Source organism: Heptranchias perlo, chromosome 10 (genome assembly GCF_035084215.1).
Source record: "Heptranchias perlo isolate sHepPer1 chromosome 10, sHepPer1.hap1, whole genome shotgun sequence".
NCBI lineage: Eukaryota > Metazoa > Chordata > Chondrichthyes > Hexanchiformes > Hexanchidae > Heptranchias > Heptranchias perlo.
This window is the reverse complement of record NC_090334.1, coordinates 83,303,950-83,327,587: the sequence shown is the minus strand read 5'-3', so window position 1 is coordinate 83,327,587 and position 23,638 is coordinate 83,303,950. Positions and strand designations below refer to the sequence as shown.

Here is a 23,638-nt window from a genome sequence, read left to right as displayed (position 1 = left end):
CGAGCCTGCCCTGCCATTCAATCAGATCATGGCTGATCTTCAACCTCAGCTCCACTTACCCCATATCCCTTGATTCCCCCAGAGCCCAGAAATCTGACTACCTCAGATCTTATTGAAACATACAAGATTCTGAGGGGACTCGATAGGGTAGATGCTGAGAGGATATTACCCCTCATGGGGGAATCTAAAACTAGGGGGCATAGTTCTCAGAATAAGGGGTCGCCCGTTTAAGACGGAAATGAGGAGGAATTTCTTCTCCCAGAGGGTCGTGAATCTTTGGAATTCTTTACCCCAAAAAGCTGTGGAGGCTGAGTCATTGAATACATTCAAGACTGAGTTAGACAAATTTTTGATCAGCAAGGGAGTCAAAGGACATGGGGAAAAGGCGGGAAAGTGGAGTTGAGGTAAAAATCAGATCAGCCGTGATCTCATTGAATGGCGGAGCAGGCTCGAGGGGCCGAATGGCCTACTCCTGCTCCTAACTCTTATGGTCTCAGCCTTGAATATATTCAATGACTCGGCATCCACAGCCTTCTGGGGTAGAGAATTCCAAAGATTCACAACCCTCTGAGTGAAGAAATTCCTCCTCATCTCAGTCTTAAATGGTCGACCCCTTATCCTGAGACTATGTCCTCTAGTTCTCGACTCTCCAGCCAGAGGAAACACCCTCTCAGCATCTACCCGGTCAAGCCCCCTCAGAATCTTTTATGTTTCAGTGTGACCACCTCTCATTCTTCTAAACTCCAGAGAGTATAGGCCCATTCTACTTAACCCCGCCTCATAGGACAATCCTCTCATCCCAGGAATCAATCTAGTGAACCTTCACTGCACCGCCTCTAAGGCAAGTATATCCCTCCTTAGATAAGGAGACCAAAACTGTACGCAGTACTCCAGGTGAGTTCTCACTAAAGCCCTGTACAATTGTAGCAAGACTTCCTTACTCTTGTACTCCAACCCCTTTGCAATAAAGGCCAACATGCCATTTGCTTTCCTAATTGCCTGCATACTAACGTTTTGTGTATCTTGTACAAGGACACCCAAGTCTCTCTGAACACCAACATTTAATAGTTTCTCACCATTTAAAAAATATTCCGTTTTTCTATCCTTCCTACCAAAGTGAATAACCTCACATTTCCCCACATTATACTCCATCTGCCACTTTCTTGCCCACTCACTTAATCTGTCTATATCCCTTTGCAGACTTTTTGTGTCCTCCTCAGCAAACTTGGATACATTACACTCGGTCCCTTCATCCAAGTCATTAATATAGATTGTAAATAGCTGAGGCCCAAGCACCGATCCTTGCAGCACCCCACTAGTTACAGCCTGTCAGTCTGAAAATGACCCGTTTATTCCTACTCTCTGTTTTCTGTCCATTAACCAATCCTCTATCCATGCTGATATGTTACCCCCAACCCCATGAGCCCTTATGTTGCATAACAACCTTTTATGTGGCACCTTATCGAATGCCTTTTGAAAATCCAAATCTATGACATCCACTGGTTCCCCTTTATCTACCTTGCTAGTTACATCCTCAAAAAACTCTAATAGGTTTGTCAAACATGATTTCCCTTTCATAAAACCATGTTAACTCTGCCTAATCATATTATGATTTTCTAAGTGCCCTGTTACCACTTCCTTAAAAATGGATTCCAGCATTTTCCCGACAACTGATGTCAGGCTAACTGGCCTGTAGTTCCCTGTTTTCTCTCTCCTTTCTTTCTTGAATTGCGGGGTTACATTTGCTACCTTCCAATCCGCTTGGACCATTTTAGAGTCTAGGGAATTTTGGACGATCACAACCAATGTATTCACTATCTCTGCAGCCACCTCTTTTAGAACCCTAGGATGTAGGCCATCAGGTCCAGGGGATTTATTAGCTTTTAGTCCCATTAATTTCTCAAGTACTTTTTTGCTACTGATATTAATTACGTTAAGTTCCTCACTCTCATTAAACCCTTGGTTCCCCACTATTTCTTGTATGTTTTTTGTGTCTTCTACTGTGAAGATAGATATAAAATATTTGTTTAACACATCTGCCGTTCCCTGATTCCCCATTATAATTTCTCCTGTCTCAGCCTCTAACGGACCAATATTTACTTTTGCTACTCTCTTCCTTATTACATACTTGTAGAAGCTCTTACAATCTGTTTTTATATTTCTTGCTGTTTTACTTTCATCTTCTGTTTTCTCTCATCAATTTTTTTGGTCGTTCTTTGCTGGTTTCTAAAACCCTCCCAATCCTCAGGCTTACTACTCTTCTTGCAACATTATAGGCCTCTTCTATTAATCTAATACTATCCTTAACTTCTTTAGTTAGCCACGGTTGGATCACTTTTCCTGTGGAGTTTTTATTTCTCAATGGAATGTATATTTGTTGAGAATATTGAAATATTTCTTTAAATGTTTGCCATTGCTTTTCAACCATCATACCCTTTAATTTAATTTCCCAATCTACCTTAGACATTCGCCCCTCATTCCTATATAATTGGCTTTATTTGAGTTTAAGACTCTAGTTTCTGACTTAAGTACGTCACTCTCAAACTCAATGTGAAATTCTATCATATTATGATCACTGTTCCCGAGAGGATCTCTTGCTGTGAGATTACTAATTTACCCTGTCTCATTACTTAATACAAGATTTAAAATAGCTTGTTCCCTGGTTGCATGACGTATTGCTCTAGGAAACCGTCTCGAATACATTCCATGAACTCGTCCTCCAAACTACCTTTGCCAATTTGATTTGCTCAGTCTATATGCAGATTAAAGTCCCCCACGATCACTGCATTACCTTTGTTACAAGCTCCTATTATTTCATGATTAATACTCTGTCCAACGGTGTAGCTACTATTAGGGGGCCTAGAAACTACTCCCACCAGTGGTTCCTGCCCCTTGTTATTTCTTCTTTCCACCCAGACTGATTCTATTTCCTGATCCTCTGAGCCGAGATCCTTTCTCACCACTGTCCTTATCTCATCCTTTATTATCAGGGCTACACCCCCTCCTTTTCCATTCTGCCTGTCTTTTCTAAACATCATATACTGTAGAATATTTAGTTCCCAACCTTGGTCATTTTGCAACCATGCCTCTGTAATGGCTGTTAGATCAAACCCATTTATCTCTATTTGTGCAACTAATTCATCTATCTTGTCATGAATGCTCCGTGCATTCAGATAAAGAGTCTTTAATTTTGACTTTTTACCATTTTTTTCCTGCTTTGACCTTACTTGCTGACGCTCTATTATTGGTAAACTCTCTGTCCCTTCCTGCCACACTCTGCTTATCTTTACCCAAATCACTACACTGCTCTGTTGCCTTGACTTTTCTCATTAGACTTCTAAATTTCCCTTCACCTGACCCCCCCCCCCCCCCCACCCTTTTTTTTTAGTTTAAAGCTATGTCTACAGCCCTCGTTACTCAATTCGCCAGGATGCTGGTCCCAGCCTGGTTTAAGTGGAGCCCAACGGAATGGCTCCCTTTTCCCCTAGTACTGGTATCAGTGCCCCATGAATCGAAACCTCCTGTCTCCCACACCACTCTTTGAGCCACACATTTACCTCTCTGATCTGTTTATCTCTATGCCAATTTGCACGTGGCTCAGGGAGTAATCCAGAGATTATTACCTTTGAGGTTCTGCTTACTAATTTAGACCCTAGCTCTTCAAACTGCCTCAGCAGAACCCCATTCTTAGTTCTACCTATGTTGTTGATTCCTACGTGGACCACGATAACTGGATCCTCCCCCTCCTTCTCCAAGTTCTTTTCCAGCCACGAGGATGTATCCTCAACCCTGGCACCAGGCAGGCAACACAGCCTTCGGGACTCTAGGTTGCGGCCGCAGAGAACAGAGTCTATCCCCCTGACTATACTATCCCCTACCGTTACCACGTTCCTTTTTACTCCCCCCACCCCCCCCCCCCCACTGGAATGGCCTCCTGCACCACGTTGCTGTGATCAGTTTGCCCATCCTCCCTGCGGCCCTTGTTCTCATCCACGCAGGTAGTAAGTACCTCGTACCTGTTGGACAAGGTTAAGGGCTGAGGCTCCTCCATCACTGCATCCTGGGTCCCTATACCTGCCTGACTCGCAGTCACATCCTCCTGTCCCTGATCACTGATTGAATCTAAACCACTATCTAACCTAAGGGGTGTGACTGCCTCCTGGATCAAAGTGTCCAAGTAACTCTTCCCCCTCCCGGATGCATCGTAATGTCTGCAGCTCGGACTCCAGCTCAACAGCTCTGAGCCAAAGTTCCTCAAGCTGCAGACACTAGCTGCAGATGTGGTTGCCAGGGACCACACTGCTCTCCACCAACTCCTACACGCTGCAGTTACGACACACCACCTGCCCTGCCATCACTTGTCGAAGGAGAATTTATTTATTTACTTTATTAAAGTTTTTAATCACTTGCTATTTTTGGTTTTATTAACTAATTAATTTATCTAGTTTAAGTTATTGATTTAAGCTCTTAGTTAATCCCCTGCCCTGACTTAGAGAGAGAAAAAAAGTGACACTCACCAATCAGTCACCTACCTGCGACGTCACTCTTTCAATTTCTGCCTGTGTGAGTTAACACCAACTGTGTAAAAACCGCGTGTACCCGCTCCTCTCCGCTCTCGGGCCCTCTGACCGCATGTACCCTCTCCCCTCGCTCCTCTCCGCTCTCGGGCCCTCTGACCGCATGTACCCTCTCCCCTCGCTCCTCTCCGCTCTCGGGCCCTCTGACCGCATGTACCCTCTCCCCTCGCTCCTCTCCGCTCTCGGGCCCTCTGACCGCATGTACCCTCGCTCCTCTCCGCTCTCGGGCCCTCTGACCGCATGTACCCTCTCCCCTCGCTCCTCTCCGCTCTCGGGCCCTCTGACCGCGTGTACCCTCTCCTCTCGCTCCTCTCTGCTCTCGGGCCCTCTGACCGCATGTACCCTCGCTCCTCTCCGCTCTCGGACCCTCTGACCGCGTGTACCCTCTCCTCTCCGCTCTCGGACCCTCTGACCGCGTGTACCCTCTCCGCTCTCTGGCCCTCTGACCGCGTGTACCCTCTCCTCTCCGCTCTCTGGCCCTCTGACCGCGTGTACCCTCTCCTCTCCGCTCTCTGGCCCTCTGACCGCGTGTACCCTCTCCTCTCCGCTCTCTGGCCCTCTGACCGCGTGTACCCTCTCCTCTCCGCTCTCTGGCCCTCTGACCGCGTGTACCCTCTCCTCTCCGCTCTCTGGCCCTCTGACCGCGTGTACCCTCTCCTCTCCGCTCTCTGGCCCTCTGACCGCGTGTACCCTCTCCTCTTCGCTCTCTGGCCCTCTGACCGCGTGTACCCTCTCCTCTTCGCTCTCTGGCCCTCTGACCGCGTGTACCCTCTCCTCTCGCTTCACTCTGCTCTCGGGCCTTCTGACCGCGTGTAACCTCGCTCCTCTCTGCTCTCGGGCCTTCTGACCATGTGTACTCGCTCCTCTCCGTTCTCGGGCTTTCTGCTGACCGTGCTTTTTATCCTCTCGCTCCTCCCCGCTCTGTCAGTCAAGCTTTTGGTCACTTATCCTAATGTCTCCTTTGGTTCGGTGTCAATTTTTGTCTAATGACGCTCCTGTGAAACATCTGAGGATGTTTTACTATATTAAAGGTGCTTGTGTGGGCAAGTTATTGTAGGAAACATGAGAATGGGCAGACAGTTAATTATTGAGAAAGACGCTGTTTTTATTTCTACCTCTGAGCAATACCACAGCTGATTATAGGAGTCAGCTTCATCAGATAGTGCTTGCTTTGATTACAAATTTGACATTATACCCTCCATTCCCCACTGCATCCACTTCCCTCCTGTGGCTGAGATGGAGTCAATAACAGAACAACAGCATGGTCTTCTACCAAAGGATTTCTTTTCATTTTTTTTGTGTGGGAGCAAGTTGCGTTTTGTTTTTAAAACTTTAAAGTACTTTTTTCAGTTGTTCTCCTGTCCTCAGGCTCTTAGCTGCTCGGCCACTGGAAGAGTGGGTAGGTATGTGGGCTGCGTGCTATGTGTCTGTTCCCAGATTGATACCAGTGTCCTGTCTCTGACTGACTGTTGTGGGGGGAGGTAGCAGGGGTGACTCTGCCGTTTTTATTAATCTCGTCTCTCGGTGCCAAGGGCTGACCTAATTCTCAAAGTGCTGTGGTCTTCTTTAGGTTGGGAGGGCCGACATTCTGGTGGTTGGAGCTGGCAGAGCCGAAATGGTGAAGGGGAATTGGATCAAACCCGGAGCCGTTGTCATCGACTGTGGAATAAATCATATTCCCGGTAAGAAGAAACTGCGAATGAAAAATGATTTACGAGCCTTTTTTACCCTTTGACGGTGAGGGCCTGTTAGCCCAGTCCTAAACTGCAGTCAGCCGGCTCTTTTGATAGCACTCTCTGAAAGAAAGAACTTGCATTTATATATTGCCTGTCATTACTTCAGGGCGTCCCAAAGCGTTTTACAGCCAATTAAGTACTTTCTGAAGTGTAGTCACTGTTGTAATGTAGGAAACGCGGCCAATTTACACACAGCAAGGTCCCACAAACAGCAATGAGATAAATGACCAGATAATCTGTTTTAGTGATGTTGGTTGAGGGGTAAGCATTGGCCAGGACACTGTGGAGAACTCCCCTGCTTTTCTTCGAAATAGTGCCGTTGGATATTTTACGTCCACCTGAGAGGGCAGAAGGGGCCTCGGTTTATCATCTCATCTCTCTGACAGTGCAAAACTCCCTCAGTGCTGCACTGGGAGTGTCAGCCTAGATTTTGTGCTCCAGTCTCTGGAGTGGGACTTGAACCCTTGACCTTCTGACTCGGAGGCAAAACTGCCACCCACTGAGCCACGGCTACAATACATCAGGGTCAGGATATAGAATCGTGCTGAGAAGGGGGTGGGGGCTGGTCCATGACTGGGAAGGGGACAGCTTCAAGCGCAGAGGTAAAGTGCACCAGCTATTCTTTTCCCTTCATCTGCCCCATGCCCAGGCGTACATAGATTTGAAACACATTTGTGTGCTGCAATCTCTTTTGGTCAGAGAGCATAGGAATATAGGACCAGGAGTAGGCCATTTAGCCCCTTGAGCCTGTTCCGCCATTCAATGAGATCATGGCAGATCTGTGACCTAACTCCATATACCTGCTTTAGTCCCACATCCCTTAATACTTTTTGTTAACAAAAATCTATCAATCTCAGATTTAAAATTAACAATTGAGCTCTCATCAACTCCCGTTTGTGGAAGAAAGTTCCAAACTTCTACCACCCTTTGCATGGAGAAGTGTTTCCTGTAACTAACAGAGTAAATAAAGGGGAACCAGTGGATGTAGTATAATTGGATTTTCAAAAGGCATTCGATAAGATGCCACATAAAAGGTTGTTATGCAAGATGTGGGGTTGGGGGGTAACATATTAACATGGGTAGAGGATTGGTTAACGGACTGAAAACAGAGGTTAGGGATGAATGGGTCATTTTCAGGTTGGCAGGCTGTAGCTAGTGAGGTACAACAAGGATCGGTGCTTGGGCCTCAGCTACTTACAATCTTGGATGAAGGGACCGAGTGTAATGTATCCAAGTTTGCTGACGATAGAAAGCTAGGTGGGAAAGCTGTGAGGAGGACATAAAGAGTCTGCAAAGGGATATAGACAGGTTAAGTGAGTGGGCAAGAAGGTGGCAGATGGAGTATAATGTGGGGAAATGTGAAGTTATCCACTTTGGTTGGAAGAATAAAAAAAAGAGTATTTTTTAAATGGTGAGAAACTATTAAATGTTGGTGTCCTTATACAAGAAACACAAAAAGTCAGCATGCAGGTACAGCAAGCAATTAGGAAAGCAAATGGCATGTTGGCCTTTATTGCAAAGGGGTTGGAGTATAAAAGTAAGGGAGTCTTACTACAATTGTAAAGGACTTTGGTGAGACCTCACCTGCAGTACTGCGTACAGTTTGGTCTCCTTATCTAAGGAAGGATATACTTGCCTTAGAGGCGGTGCAACAAAGGTTCACTAGATTAATTCCTGGGATGAGAGGGTTGCCCAATGAGGAGAGGTTGAGTAGAATGAGCCAATATACTCTGGAGTTTAGAAGAATGAGAGGTGATCTCATTGAAACCCATAAGATTATAAGGAGGCTTGACCGAGTAGAATGCTGAGAGGGTTGTTTCCTCTGGCTGGAGAGTCTAGAAACTAGGGGGCATAGTCGCAGGATAATGGGGCGGCCATTTAAGAATGCGATGAGGAGGAATTTCTTCACTCAGGATTGAGAATCTTTGGAATTCTCTACCCCAGAGGGCTGTGGATGCTGAGTCATTGAGTATATTCAAGGCTGAGACCGATAGATTTTTGGACTGTAGGGGAATCAAGGGATATGGGGATCAGGCAGGAAAGTGGAGTTGAGGTTGAAGATCAGCCATGATCTTATTGAATGGCGCAGTAGGCTCGAGGGGCCATATAGCCTACTCTTGCTCCTATTTCTTATGTTCCTAACTTCACTCCTGAAAGCCCTGGCTCTAATTTTTAGGCCATGCCTCCTATTCCTAGACTCCCCAACCAGTTGGAAATGGTTTCTCTCTCCGTATCATGCGACAACATTGATGACAATCATACCTCTATCTACCCTATCAATTCCCCTTAATATCTTGAAAAGAGCGGCTTTGGCAATAGCCTACCTTCTCATTATAGTAGGAGAAGGACACAGACTGCAGATGTACAAGTCACTGCTGCAGTCACAGCTCTGGTAATTCCACATTCATTGATTTAATGTTCAGAATTATTGCCTCCTGGGGTAATGCCTTCATCAGAAGAGGTTTACAATGTGTTTATCGCAGCATAATTTGCTTCACTTCTGTTGAAATTGGGCGCCTGGAGTGTTGTTTAGGCCATACTCATAAAAGTGATAGTTGGCCTTTAATCCAATAACCTCCCACCATGCAGCCAAATGCTTCATTGCCATTATTTGTCATGCTTGGGCTTTTAGTTCTTTGTCTCCAGTGTCTTCACTTGAAAGAGAGTGGGGAGGGGAGCACTATTCACGTGTATTCGTATTCTTGAAGCACATTTTTATCTCTCTGGTGGATTTCCCCCTCTTCGCTGAGACCCCCACCCAACCAAAGACTCTTCTTCCTTGTGATTTCCCCTTCGGTGTCTGTCACTCCCCCTCACAGACTTGAATCTGAGGTTTCTGGCCCCTGTCACTAACCAGCTTTCAGAAGGTATAAAGGGGAGGGGCATTGAGATGGCCACCTAGCAAGACAGGACATCAAAGGTCATGCTTTTTGTCACCTCTGGCACAGCTTTATGTTCTTCCATTCCTGTCCTGCTGTCACCACATATGTATTTTTTTTGGAGACTTCTCTTTCCTTAAGTTATTTTTTCCTCTGTGTCCTTGTCGAGTTGGCAGATAACGTGTTCGCAGTCTGCTTCCGAGAGCAGACCTAGTGTGGCAGGAGATTTCCTCCTTCGGCTGTCGCCATCGAATGGTGACTGCCCCCGGACTGCACTTGGCATATTTGGGATGGGGAACCATTCATGTTTAGCAGGTCAGCTTGGCTCAGTTAGTAGGCTGGTCGTCTTCTGAATCAGAAAGTAGTGGATTCCAGGGACATAAGGGAGTGCTGCATTGTCAGAGGCGCGGTGTACCAGATGTGAGACAAGACCCGACCACCTGTTCAGCAGGTCATTGAAGCCATAAAGGGAATACAGTAGGATGAAGTCAAATGGACCAACTGCTTTCTTTATCCAAGTTGCCTTATGTGAAGGGGAGGAGTTACACGCAGTCTTTTCTGATCCACCGAGTGTGCCACACTTTGTGTGTTTTTTTTCCCCCCAAATTGCTTTTCTCATTGCCCCTTATTGCTGTTTTTGTTCACAGACCCATTTGTTGATAGAGGAGCAGCCGAGACTTTTGGAGGGGTGGGGCATAAAAGTTACAGGCACGGGAAAGGGAGCAAAAAGGGAGAGGCAGAAGAATTGGGACGGAGGCAGGAAATTCTTTTTTTCTAAGTGTAATATCAGGTGGGAAGGAGCAGGGAGAGGTCCATTGGGGAGGGGGGCGGTTTGGGATGCGATGGGGGAGGGGGGGTTTGGGATGCGGTGAGGAGGGGGGTTTGGGATGCGGTGGGGAGGGGGGTTTGGGATGCGGTGGGGAGTGGGGGGGCTTGGGGTGCGGTGGGGAGGGGGGGGCTTGGGATGGGATGCGGTGGGGAGGGGGGGGCTTGGGGTGCGGGTGGGGAGGGGGGGGCTTGGGATGCGGTGGGGAGGGGGGGGCTTGGGGTGCGGTGGGGATGGGGGGGGGCTTGGGGTGCGGTGGGGAGGGGGGGGGCTTGGGGTGCGGTGGGGAGGGGGGGCTTGGGGTGCGGTGGGGGGAGGGGGGGGCTTGGGGTGCGGTGGGGAGGGGGGGGCTTGGGGTGCGGTGGGGAGGGGGGGGCTTGGGGTGCGGTGGGGAGGGGGGGGCTTGGGGTGCGGTGGGGAGGGGGGGGCTTGGGGTGCGGTGGGGAGGGGGGGGCTTGGGGTGCGGTGGGGAGGGGGGGGCTTGGGGTGCGGTGGGGAGGGGGGGGCTTGGGGTGCGGTGGGGAGGGGGGGGCTTGGGGTGCGGTGGGGAGGGGGGGGCTTGGGGTGCGGTGGGGAGGGGGGGGGCTTGGGGTGCGGTGGGGAGGGGGGGGGCTTGGGGTGCGGTGGGGAGGGGGGGGCTTGGGGTGCGGTGGGGAGGGGGGGGCTTGGGGTGCGGTGGGGAGGGGGGGGCTTGGGGTGCGGTGGGGAGGGGGGGGCTTGGGGTGCGGTGGGGAGGGGGGGGCTTGGGGTGCGGTGGGGAGGGGGGGGCTTGGGGTGCGGTGGGGAGGGGGGGGCTTGGGGTGCGGTGGGGAGGGGGGGGCTTGGGGTGCGGTGGGGAGGGGGGGGCTTGGGGTGCGGTGGGGAGGGGGGGGCTTGGGGTGCGGTGGGGAGGGGGGGGCTTGGGGTGCGGTGGGGAGGGGGGGGCTTGGGGTGCGGTGGGGAGGGGGGGGCTTGGGGTGCGGTGGGGAGGGGGGGGCTTGGGGTGCGGTGGGGAGGGGGGGGCTTGGGGTGCGGTGGGGAGGGGGGGGCTTGGGGTGCGGTGGGGAGGGGGGGGCTTGGGGTGCGGTGGGGAGGGGGGGGCTTGGGGTGCGGTGGGGAGGGGGGGGCTTGGGGTGCGGTGGGGAGGGGGGGGCTTGGGGTGCGGTGGGGAGGGGGGGGCTTGGGGTGCGGTGGGGAGGGGGGGGCTTGGGGTGCGGTGGGGAGGGGGGGGCTTGGGGTGCGGTGAGGAGGGGGGGGCTTGGGGTGCGGTGGGGAGGGGGGGGCTTGGGGTGCGGTGGGGAGGGGGGGGCTTGGGGTGCGGTGGGGAGGGGGGGGCTTGGGGTGCGGTGGGGAGGGGGGGGCTTGGGGTGCGGTGGGGAGGGGGGGGCTTGGGGTGCGGTGGGGAGGGGGGGTGCGGTGGGGAGGGGGGGTGCGGTGGGGAGGGGGGGTGCGGTGGGGAGGGGGGGTGCGGTGGGGAGGGGGGGTGCGGTGGGGAGGGGGGGTGCGGTGGGGAGGGGGGGTGCGGTGGGGAGGGGGCGTGCGGTGGGGAGGGGGCGTGCGGTGGGGAGGGGGGGTGCGGTGGGGAGGGGGGGGTGCGGTGGGGAGGGGGGGGTGCGGTGGGGAGGGGGGGGCTTGGGGTGCGGTGGGGAGGGGGGGGCTTGGGGTGCGGTGGGGAGGGGGGGGCTTGGGGTGCGGTGGGGAGGGGGGGGGCTTGGGGTGCGGTGGGGAGGGGGGGGGCTTGGGGTGCGGTGGGGGGCTTGGGGTGCGGTGGGGGGCTTGGGGTGCGGTGGGGGGCTTGGGGTGCGGTGGGGAGGGGGGGGGCTTGGGGTGCGGTGGGGAGGGGGGGGGCTTGGGGTGCGGTGGGGAGGGGGGGGCTTGGGGTGCGGTGGGGAGGGGGGGGGCTTGGGGTGCGGTGGGGAGGGAGGGGGCTTGGGGTGCGGTGGGGAGGGGGGGGCTTGGGGTGCGGTGGGGAGGGGGGGGCTTGGGGTGCGGTGGGGAGGGGGGGGCTTGGGGTGCGGTGGGGAGGGGGGGGCTTGCGGTGCGGTGGGGAGGGGGGGGCTTGCGGTGCGGTGGGGAGGGGGGGGCTTGCGGTGCGGTGGGGAGGGGGGGGCTTGGGGTGCGGTGGGGAGGGGGGGGTGCGGTGGGGAGGGGGGGGTGCGGTGGGGAGGGGGGGGTGCGGTGGGGAGGGGGGGGTGCGGTGGGGAGGGGGGGGTGCGGGGGGGTGCGGTGGGGAGGGGGGGGTGCGGGATGCGGTGGGGAGGGGGGGGCTTGGGGGGAGGGGGTGGCTTGGGATGGGATGCGGTGGCTTGGGATGGGATGCGGTGGGGAGGTGGGGGGCTTGGGATGCGGTGGGGAGGTGGGGGGCTTGGGATGCGGTGGGGAGGTGGGGGGCTTGGGATGCGGTGGGGAGGTGGGGGGCTTGGGATGCGGTGGGGAGGGGGGGGGCTTGGGATGCGGTGGGGAGGGGGGCGGCTTGGTATGCGGTGGGGAGGGGGGCGCTTGGGATGCGGTGGGGAGGGGGGGGCTTGGGATGCGGTGGGGAGGGGGGTGCTTGGGATGCGGTGGGGAGGGGGGGGCTTGGGATGCGGTGGGGAGGGGGGGATTCGGTGTTGCTTTCTAGCCGTGTGGGCACCAGAGCAGATCTTTTGTGAGAGTAGCTGGAAGGTGTGCGAGGGGGATGCTGCGGTTTTCCTGAGAAGCAGGGATCTGTGAATCTAGTTTGACAGGCAAGTATTGAAGGCATGAGAAATATTTACATAGAACTTTCACATTATAAATGTTGACACAGAAACTCAAATTGTGATACTGGAAGTAAGGGTAATATTGACAGAAGTGCAAGACTTTTACTGTATAGAAAACTAGAGCGATAAATATCTGAGATTAAGGGACAGTAACTTTTTTGAGGAATTCAGCTGAAAACTATGTCCTGAACTAAAGACCAGCATGTAATTGTTTGGATTTGAAATTAGTTTGCAGTAGTAGTCTGTGTGGCTCAGTGCCATTCGCTGCTGATCTATCGAGGAGGCTCCATATTTAACTCAATTAGAAAAAGCCTCAACTCTTCGATTTAGATTCCAGCCTGTAACTCACTCCCGGGTATCGTCATTCTATAAATAAACCCTTCGAGTCACTCCCGGGTGTCTTCTTTCCCACTGATGATGGTGTTTGCGTTGCTGTAATGTTGATCGATGTTTTGTTTCAGACAGCACAAAGCCGAGTGGGAAGCGTGTCGTGGGCGATGTGGCGTATAGTGAGGCCAAGCGGGTGGCTTCGTATATCACCCCTGTGCCTGGTGGTGTGGGGCCAATGACTGTCTGTATGCTTATGGCGGTGAGTTTGTCCGTCTTTTCATACTGTAACTCTACCATCTTCACTCCTGTTTTGAGGACGATTGGTTCAATGAGAATCTCGCTGATCGCTGCGCGTTTCTTCGAGCTGGAGTACACGTCCTGAATAAAAGTCCAGGCTTGCTCGTGTACTCCCGTAGATTCCAGCTTCTTCTCGAAGACTGTATGAAGCACTAGGTCAAAAGCCTCACGAAACCTTTAATCAGAGTGGTGAGAATGTGGAACTCGCTACCACAAGGTGTAGTTGAGGCGAATAGCATAGAGGCATTTAAGGGGAAGCTAGATAAACACATGAGGGAGAAAGGAATAGAAGGATATAGCGATAGGGTTGGATGAAGTGGGGAGGGAGGAGGCTCGTGTGGAGCATAAACACCGGCACAGACCAGTTGGGCCTAATGGCCTGTTTCTGTGCTGCAAATTCTTTGTAATGTAATTCTATGAAAAACAATAAAAGCAGTGTAAGTGAAGTTCCCTGAATCATACACTTTGGCTTGAATAAAGCCACAACCTGTTCAAAACATTCTCTGCAAAAGCCTTTCTGATCACTCTGTCATCCTCCAGAGTATCCAGTTTCTGTGTTGTAATAACCCAAGGAACTATCTTGTGAGCTGCTGATATCAGCAAGATTCCTTAGTGGTTTCCAGGCTCACTGGGGTCCCTTCTCTCATGGAGCGTCAAGCACGTGCGTGGTCAAACAGGAATTCTCTTCGTCTGCTTCAGCAGGCAGCTCCAAAGCGAGTGTGAGTGCCCTGGCACAGCACAAGGCATTTGTTTTTTCTTTTCCTTTTCTTCCCCATTCCTCTCCCCCACCATCCATCCGTCCCCACCCCCCCGGCCTCGAACAGCTGTTAGGGATTCGGCATGAATATCGTCCGAGCCTGGTACCTGACTCCGAGTTCGGTGACGCAGCTCACTCTGGCTAGGCTCGGATATGGAAATAGCCATTCATGTTATTTGCCAGAATGCACTGGGAACCCCACGGATGCATCCAGCAACAATCGGGCGACAGCTGAGGAAGAGGATAGGGGAATATTCATTGAATCGTACAACACAGAAGGAGGCCGTTTGGCCCATCGTGCCTGTTCCGGCTCTTTGAAAGAGCTATCCAATTAGTCGCATTCCCTTGCTCTTTCCCCATTGCCCTGCAAATTTCTCCCTTTCAAACATATATCCAATTTCTTTTTAAAAGCTACTGTTGAATCTCTTTCAGACCGTGCCTTCCAGATCATCATAATTCGCTGCATAAAAAAGAATTCTCCATCTCACCTCTAGCTTTTTTGCCAATTATCTTAAACCTGTGTCCTCTGGTTACCGACCCTCCTGCCAGTGGAAACTCCCTATTTTCTCTATCCCTATGAATTGGCAGGAGAAAGTAAGCATCCATTGCACAGATCTGAGGCACCAGTTAAAGACAAATACTTGTACCTGCCCTGATTACCCAGTGGGTACATGCACTGCTTGTTATAGATTTGAGCCTACAGTTCAGGGTGGTCCCATCGGTGATCCCTAGTGTGTGTTGAGTTAGCTGATTTCAATCAAGGACTTCAATTGACTGAGATCGCTGGGCTGGGGGCGGGTGGGGGGGTTAGGAATCAGATGGAGCGTCTGCTCCCCATTACTGTCCGGTGGCTCCTGCTGTAAAGTGTGTCAGTATGTATTTGTCTGGTGAGGCCAGAATCAGACTCTGTCGAAGGGCCTGTCGAGCCTCACTGTACTCACAGGCAGAATGGGCTCTTGGGGAAGGCTGCTGTTGCTAGTGGAACTCGTTGACGCTATCAGCAGAGGAGGGGAGAAAAGTGGAGATCTTAATTTTTTTTTTTTTAAAAAGACCACAAAGCAAAGTTGCTTTATGTTGAACGGAAATGTATTTTTGGTCTTTCACATTCTCTATTGACAGAACACCATCGAGAGTGCAAAACGTTATTTGGAGAACTGCAAGCCAGGCAAATGGCCCATTCACTACACAAAGCTCAACCGTGTGAAGCCAGTTCCGAGGTATGTGCGTGAACTCTCTGCATTCTGTGCGAGGTCTGTGTCTAAGATACAAATTAAAGTAGAAGGAGTGCATTCTATACAAGCGCAGAAATCTTTACATTTACTAGTGTGTCTCACTTGCTCTTCTTTCCCGAACCGTGCTGAACTCCTGGTTGGAGGCAGCATCAAAGCTGATCTTTCGTACAGAGCTCTTTTCTCCCTCCCTACCACCCAGTGTGATGTGGAGTGACGCCCCGATGTCCTGCCAAGAGTGCTCAGCCCACTGTTGCTGTTCAGTGTGTCATCTAAAAGAGGAGCTCCATATCAGCCGTCTGCTTCTAGCTCTCTTGAAGGTTTCCTTGATAACTGCACTGCTCAATGTGGTACTAGGCCGCACTGACGAGAAAGGTTTGTGGTTCGGTTCCTGGCCTGTGCTGAGTTAGCTACAGCTGACCTCAGTGCCCCTGGTTCAGAGTTCCCATTCCTGATCATTATCCAGGCCTCTGCTAGAAGGTGCACCTGCATGGATGTCTGACAATCCAATGGGCCTCGCTGTTTAAAGGTTATATAGCACATTTTATGACTTCAGAATGTCCCAAAGCGCTTTACAGCCATTGAAGTACTTTTTGAAGTGTAATCACTGATGTAATGTAGGAAATGCGGCAGCCAACTTGCGCACAGCAAGATCCCACAAACAACAATGTGATAATGATTAGATAATCTGTTTTAGTGACACTGCTTGAAGAGTAAATACTGGCCAGGAACTCCCCTGCTCTTCTTCGAATAGTGCCGTGAGATCTTTTACATTCACCTGAGAGGGCAAGCGGGGGCTCGGTTTAACGTCTCACCCAAAAGATGGCACCTCCGACAGTGCAGCACTCCCTCAGTACAGGCACTGAGTTGTCAGCTTAGATTATGTGCTCAAGTCCCTGGAGCGGAACTCGAACCCGTGACCTTCTGACTCCGAGGCAAGAGTGCTAACAACTGAGCCACAGCATGCCCGTGAATAATGTCACTTGGGTGAGGAACCGGAGGGTCGCCAATACCCACTGAATTACACACCAGCGTGAGTCAGAGGAGGTGATGAGAATCTGGGGTTAATGCAACTGTGCTGGGTGTCTGACGTACTAGTTTTGTTTGGGTTTGTTTTAATAGAACTGTTATTTCCCATCAGTGACATTGTGATTTCACGGTCTTGCACGCCGAAGCACATCAGCCGCATGGCTAAGGAGGTTGGCTTGTTATCGGATGAAGTGGAGCTCTACGGGAAATCGAAGGCAAAGATTCTTCTGTCCACTCTCGAACGCCTGAAGGACCAGCAGGACGGGAAATACGTTGTCATCACGGGGTAAGGCTGATCTTTCTTACATCTCCTCAGTCAAACCCTTGTGACAGGAGAGGTATGGGTGCGTTTATAAACTAACGGTAATGGTTTGTATTGCAGCATCACCCCCACACCCCTCGGCGAAGGCAAAAGCACCACCACGATCGGCCTTGCTCAGGCCATTGGTGCTCACCTGGACCTCAATGTTTTTGCCTGTGTTCGGCAGCCATCGCAGGGCCCCACCTTTGGGATCAAAGGTAACCTCCATCATTAGCTTCTTCAACCTCCGTTCTTATTTTGACTAGCTCTTAAATGTGAATGCGCTGAGAATCTGTCAGATTATTGTTAATATTGTCCTTAGAACTCGTAAATTGCATTGTTTACAGGTGAAGTATCTTCTGGATCCCTCCCCTGGTTTTGAGGTGCTCTAAAGTCTTTTACTAGCCCGTTGAGTTATTTTTGATTGTGCCTCTGTGAAACGCTTTGAGGTGTTTTTCTACAGTAAAGGCTCTATATAAATGCAAGTTGTTGCTACTGATTGGGGCAGTCTGTGGACAGTCATTTTGTGCAGAATCCCCTTTATGTGACTTGAAGTTTCACTCCAGATTTTCAAACTGACGTCTACAAACCCTAGATGGTTTATGCAGTGCTGGTACTGTTTACCTTCTGGATAGCCAACACTGTCTTCCAGAGTTTGTAAACGGGTAGGGGTATGGTTCCTGGGAATGTTTTGGTATTTGCGAAGAGTCCCCTTGAGGGTATCAGTATTTGCAGGGGATTCCCACACACAGAAAATTTTGAAAACCATTTCCATACAAAATGGCTGTTCCCGCAACAAACCAGCAGCACTGAACAAGGGACAACAGAGAGACACCAGGAAGTGTGCAAAGAAATCTCCATTTTATAACACATAGGGTTGTGGGACAGTTCAGTCAGTAGAGTATACTTCCCCTTTAACGTCTGTCCCAGTTTGTATCCTTAGGTTATATGCCTATCACCTTGTTAACTGCACCCATGCTCTGGTTAAACTTTCTGGCTCTAATTCAGATTCAATGTGGTGTTGATCATAAATTAAATGAATATTGCCATTGTAGTTTGAAATCATTTGAAGGCAAGAGCACCCAGTCCTGTATTTGCAATTCAGCCTCTACGTGTCAGCCAGTTTGTTTAACTCTTTGCTGTGGTGGTATTGAAGACTTCCAGAGGCAGGCGCTGCATTTTACAAGATGTCAGCTGTGGCTCAGTACTCACACTCTTGCCTGCGAGTCAGAAGGTTATGTTTTCAAGCTCCACTCCAGAGACTTAAGCGCACAATCCAGGCTGACACTCCTGTGCACTACTGAAGGAGTGCTGCATTGTCGGAGGTGCCATCTTTCAGATGAGACGTTAAACCGAGGCCCCGTTTGCCCTCTCGGGGACGTAAAAGATCCCATGCCCACTATTCGAAGAAGAGCAGGGGAGTTCTCCCCGGTATCTTGGCCAATATTTATCCCTCAACCAACACCTAGATTATCTGGTCATTTGTCTCATTGCTGTTTGTGGAACCTTGCCCTGTGCAAATTGGCTGCCGCGTTTCCAACATTACAACATTAACTACACTTCAAAAGTACTTCATAGGCTGTAAAGGGCTTTGGGACGTTGTGAAAGGCACTATATATATATATATATATATATATAATAAATGCAAGCCTTTCTTCCTTTAGTACAGTGATATTCTCAGGGCTGTGAAACCAGTGGGAGGGAAGGGTAAGAGCCTCCGCTTCCATGTGCAGTGACTCCATTCTCTCTGGTGCTATGTTACAGGTGGAGCAGCAGGCGGTGGATACTCACAGGTTATCCCGATGGAAGAGGTACTGTATCGCTGTTTGACAGCTTGCCTTGTATTAGTGAAGCCATCCTGCTTAGAACTGACAATTTCATGATTCAAGTTTTTTTTTAAATTATAAAAATGTTTAGAATAAACAAAAGGCTTTTGATTTTATAAAAAGTTTTTAATTTTTTCAATGTTTGTGTCATTCGCTGTATAGAAAACTCTGTTTTTGCTTTTGACTATTTTTCATCCCAATTGCTGTACTTCAGCTGACCTGGTTGCAGGACTTCTCCAAATAATGCTCTGAATAACCCCAGGGAGAGTTTCTCTTTCCCAGTCCTCAGTCTTTTTTGTTTGAGGGAGGAATGTCAGCCACCTCTTGTAGCCAAGATGGTAGCAGCCTAGTCCCAAGCCTGCAACTGGTGCCATTCTTGAACTAACCTCTAGGAATTGCTTAACACTCTCTCCCTATTCTCCTTTGTACGAAGTCATGTGGCATTCTCCATCCTCACCTTTGAAATTTCTCCCAATATATTGTCTCCCTGCTGTCTTGTCTCCCTGCTTTCAAAAGGATCAATCCCTCTCCCTCCACCCCCGCTGGCCATTCAGCTTTTCAACTTGCGATGTGCTCGGAATTGTTTTTGAACGAGGGCGCTGCATAAATCCAAATGTCATTGGCGCTTTCTAGTTCCCAGCAGCTGTACAACTGAGCTCAGGAACAGCCACGTTTGATGATTGAGAGAAGACCCTGACTCCTGCATGCTTTCATTTCCCTTTCCAGCGAAGCTTTCTGATAGTGCTTTTGTTTTCTGCAGTTCAATCTTCACCTGACGGGTGACATCCATGCCATCACCGCTGCCAACAACCTGGTTGCTGCCGCCATCGATGCTCGTATGTTCCACGAGGCCACGCAATCCGACACGGTATTGTTGCCTTTGAATCATCCGTCTGCCAACAGTTCATTTGGGAATTAATAGAATCTCATAATCTCTCTTTTTGTTGCAGGCTTTATATAACCGCTTGGTGCCTTCCAATGAAGGAGTTAGGACATTCAGCGGGATTCAGCTGAGGAGATTGCAGGTGCGAGTCTTAACTGTTTTATTAAAGGTTTAATTCCCAGTGCTTTCCCCAGCAGAAGTAGGTGGCTTCAATTCTGATAAATTTAAAAAAAAACAAGAGTTGGGTTTAACATCGTAGCAACAGCGATGTTGCAATTGTCCTCGGTGCCTTCTGGGCTAGTGAGCCAAAAAAAAATCAGCCTGGGCTCCCACTCGTGATCACTGACCAGCAGTCACTGTGTGTGCATGTCTGTCATGTACATACATCAGGTGAGGACGTACAGGCCAGGAAGATCCTCTGAGTGATCCCTGGTTTGTGCTCAGTTAGCTGATCTCAGACACTGTATTTGTCCTCAGTGCTCCTGGGTTAGGGAGAAAGAAAATTAGGCACCCCTCTGATGTCCCCTACAGTCGAATAGCCTGCTTGGTACTCGCAGTCTAGGCGGGCAAACTAACAATGGCCATTTGGGCATGGAACTGCAGGGCATGGCCTTTTGGGCAGACCAGTAGCGCCCCATGGACCCGTACCTTTGCCTTGATTCACCACCTGCCCGGCTCAGCTGCTTCTCTATGAATTATCATTCCTAATCTTCATTTTTTTTTTCACCCCCCCCCCAGAAACTTGGAATTAACAAAACTGACCCTGCTGCACTGACCGATGAAGAAATAAATCTCTTTGTGAGGCTGGACATTGAACCTGATACTATCACTTGGCAACGAGGTAGCAAACCAGTTTCAATCTGCTGTGCATTACAGTGCAACCGTATCGATACGTTTCAATTGTAGTGAATATGATGGCCTTGTACTCAGCTGGCTACGTAATAGTTTTCTCTCTCCCTGAGACACCATAGCCTCTGCCGAACCCTTCTTTATCTGCCAGAGCTGAGATTGGGAGTGAATCACACAGAAATGCACGAGGGTTTCTTTCCTACTCCATTGGCACAAATGTGTAGCACCACTGTGAAAGTTTTGTTCACATATCTTAGTGTAATTTTGTTTTCTCCTAAGTGCGATTTAGCTTTGGTACAAAACTGCTGCTGATTCCGTCTGATAGTAAGCTGATTGTTCATTCACAACGTTGGTGTCTCACGCGCACACATTTTATGTTTTAAAGTGATGGATACGAACGACAGGTTCCTGAGGAAGATAACGATCGGCCAGTCCAGTACTGAGAAGGGGTTCACTAGAACAGTAAGCCTTTCCTTTTCATTTTCTTTCCTCTACCTCCTTCCACTCGTCTGAGAGCCAGGCTGAAGGGAGACTAATCCTTTGCTTAGCCCAGTGACGCACTCTTAACCTGGTGGTCCAACTTGCCCATTTCTATTTAGTTGAGTCCTGGATGGAGCATTTCATGAAGGTGAGGTGCCCTGCCATGGTTGCAGGTGAGAGTGATAGAGCATGTGTGCTAATTGCCTCCACCATAAAGAACTGCACCTCCCACCCTTCCAGGTTGAAGGGGATTCGCATAGGTTGCCTGTGGTATTCTTAGAGAGAGGAATAGAGAATATTGAAACCGCTACAGGGTTTAATTTGATCACTAGTTTGAAAGAAGAAGGATAAACAATTAGTAACAAATGGATTATTAACAGTGCTTTTACATGTCAGTGGATTTTCGTTCCTGTTTGGGGAGAGCGACCTGCATATACAGGTTTCCCCAGTTACACTATGCCTCGGGCTGGTCTCTCTCTAGGCGTGCTGGGTTCCACCATACAGAGATCCCAGGCACAAGCGCGTGTTTACAGGGACAGGCACCTTAATCTGCTTTGGTAGCCCCACAATAGCGTCGGTTCCCTGAGCATCAGTTTACTTGCACCTGAGTGGAACTGAAGGAGGGAGAAATGCACGTCTGATATCAACTGCACCTCTCGCATGTAAAACTACCTTGGCACCATTTCACCAACAAAAGCTGCAGACCCCAAAGCAATAGTAGAGGGAGCTTTACTCTGTATGTAACCCGTGCTGTACCTTCCCTGGGAGTGTTTTATGGGACAGTGTAGAGGGAGCTTTACTCTGTATGTAACCCGTGCTGTACCTTCCCTGGGAGTGTTTTATGGGACAGTGTAGAGGAAGCTTTACTCTGTATCTAACCCTGTGCTGTACCTGCCCTGGGAGAGTGCAGAGGAAGCTTCACTCTGTATCTAACCCTTTGCTGTACCTGCCCTGGGAGAGTGCAGAGGAAGCTTCACTCTGTATCTAACCCTTTGCTGTACCTGCCCTGGGAGTGTTTGATGGGACAGTGTAGAGGGAGCTTTACTCTGTATCTAACCCTGTGCTGTACCTGCCCTGGGAGAGTGCAGGGGAAGCTTTACTCGGTTTCTAACCTTGTGCTGTACCTGCCCTGGGAGAGAGTGTAGAGGGAGCTTTACTCTGTATCTAACCCTGTGCTCTACCTGTCACAGCATTCCCTTGAAAATAAAAATCTACCTCAAAGAAAAGAAGAATGGAGATGTGTAGGTTTATTGTGATAAACTTTGTCTTAACTGAGGAGTGCATGTGTAATGAAAAACACGGGTTCTTTAAATTCAGTGGCTTCCGGTAAGTTAGGAGGATGGAAGAGCGACTGCTTATTGGTATTGTATATATCCTCCCTCTTTTTAGACGCAGTTTGACATCACAGTAGCAAGTGAGATAATGGCGGTGCTGGCACTCACAGATGGCTTGCAGGACATGAGGCAGCGTCTGGGGAAAATGGTGGTTGCCTCCAGTAAGAAAGGAGAGCCGGTGACCACGGACGATTTGGTAAGCTGGGTAACTCGAACAGCGATTGGGCCACCTTTATATAATAACTTATCACATCTCGTAGCATTTCACACGCAACAAATTGCTTTGAAGCCCAGTAATTGTAATGTGGACAAGCCATTTTACAGACAGAAAGATCCTGCAAACAGCCATGATCAATTAACCTGGTTTGGTGCTTGTTGAGGGAGGCACGTTGGTCAGGACATTGGAAGAAGTTTCTGCTCCTCAAGTACTTTAATGGTCCACCAGACAGGCCGACGAGGCCTTGTTTTAACGTCTCATCTAAAAGCCAGTACCTTCACAATGCATCACTCTCGCGACGCTGCACCGGGAAGCCTGGCAGTGCATTTTAAGATGCAATCAGATTTCTTGAACTCTTGCAATTGAAGTACTTGTTCTGTAATAACAGAATTGATATATTGCTGCACCTCAATTGTCTGATTTGATTTTTGCATCAGCAACCTTTTATGATCAGAGAGAGGGGAAAAAACAGTCAAAGCCAATTATCTTTGACAAAATGTAATCTTGAGGCCACATCCTGTTGTGTGAGGTTTCTGTAGACTTGGGGAATTTGATTACATTGTGTCTCAGGGTGCAGAAAGTGAACTTAATTGAAAGCAAGTGTATTAAGTATGTAGAGGCACAGCAGTGGGGGGGGGTTTAACACAATTCTCTCCTTGATGCAATTGGTAAATTGTGTTTTTTTTTTGAAGAGTTGAAACGTCATTGCAAAACAACAGCTAACCACTGTGCAAAGAGGTTGCTAAATCTCTGCTCAGGGACATGTCTCTGGTATCTGTCTAAATATGCACGTGTGTACAGATTGTGAAATGGGATCGATTTGCCCCACACTCCCCACTCTGCGTTACAACTTTATTTTTCTTTTGTAAGTCTTTCCCAAATATAGAAACCTTGTAAAATTCCTTTTAAGTGCCCCGACCTCCTGCTTTGCATGGGCATCAGGTGACCGGAGGATAGGAGCTGGGCTCTGATGCCTTCAGTGAAGGAATAGCCATTTCATGTTACTATCTGTGGTTCACACATGAAGAATGGCCAATTAGAAGAGGTAATGGAGGAGAGGAGGTGCATCTCAGTGTGATTGTACCGATAGGAGTAAATTGGGAAAAGAACCACCTTCTCAGTTTCTCCAGTCTGAAGCTGGTCAAATGCTCGGATTTATGGGGCAAATAGATGTGTTTCCAGAGCGGGGAGAGTTGAGGGTGGAGATTAGAAGTGAGGAAGTTACACAAAACCTTTATAAATCACTGTTTAGGCCTTAGCCTGGAGTATTGTGTCCAATTCTGGGCACCACACTGTAGGAAGGATGTCAAGGCCTTAGAGAGGGTGCAGAGGAGATTTACTAGAATGGTACCAGGAATACAGGACTTC

General features: G+C 49.8%; 1 protein-coding gene across 4 annotated transcripts in view; it reads left to right on the top strand.

Moving 5' to 3' along the window:
- The window catches only part of mthfd1b (methylenetetrahydrofolate dehydrogenase (NADP+ dependent) 1b), a 101,627-nt gene that overhangs the window by 40,734 nt on the left and 37,255 nt on the right, over positions 1–23,638 (top strand). For all 4 annotated transcript variants that reach the window (XM_067992110.1, XM_067992109.1, XM_067992107.1 and 1 more), the window contains exons 8-18: positions 6,148–6,259; positions 13,200–13,327; positions 15,242–15,339; positions 16,493–16,666; positions 16,763–16,899; positions 18,446–18,492; positions 19,268–19,375; positions 19,458–19,532; positions 20,129–20,231; positions 20,625–20,701; positions 22,109–22,249. In XM_067992110.1, coding sequence (XP_067848211.1) covers positions 6,148–6,259; positions 13,200–13,327; positions 15,242–15,339; positions 16,493–16,666; positions 16,763–16,899; positions 18,446–18,492; positions 19,268–19,375; positions 19,458–19,532; positions 20,129–20,231; positions 20,625–20,701; positions 22,109–22,249 — 1,200 coding nt within the window. The remainder of the gene's footprint in view (positions 1–6,147; positions 6,260–13,199; positions 13,328–15,241; positions 15,340–16,492; positions 16,667–16,762; positions 16,900–18,445; positions 18,493–19,267; positions 19,376–19,457; positions 19,533–20,128; positions 20,232–20,624; positions 20,702–22,108; positions 22,250–23,638) is intronic.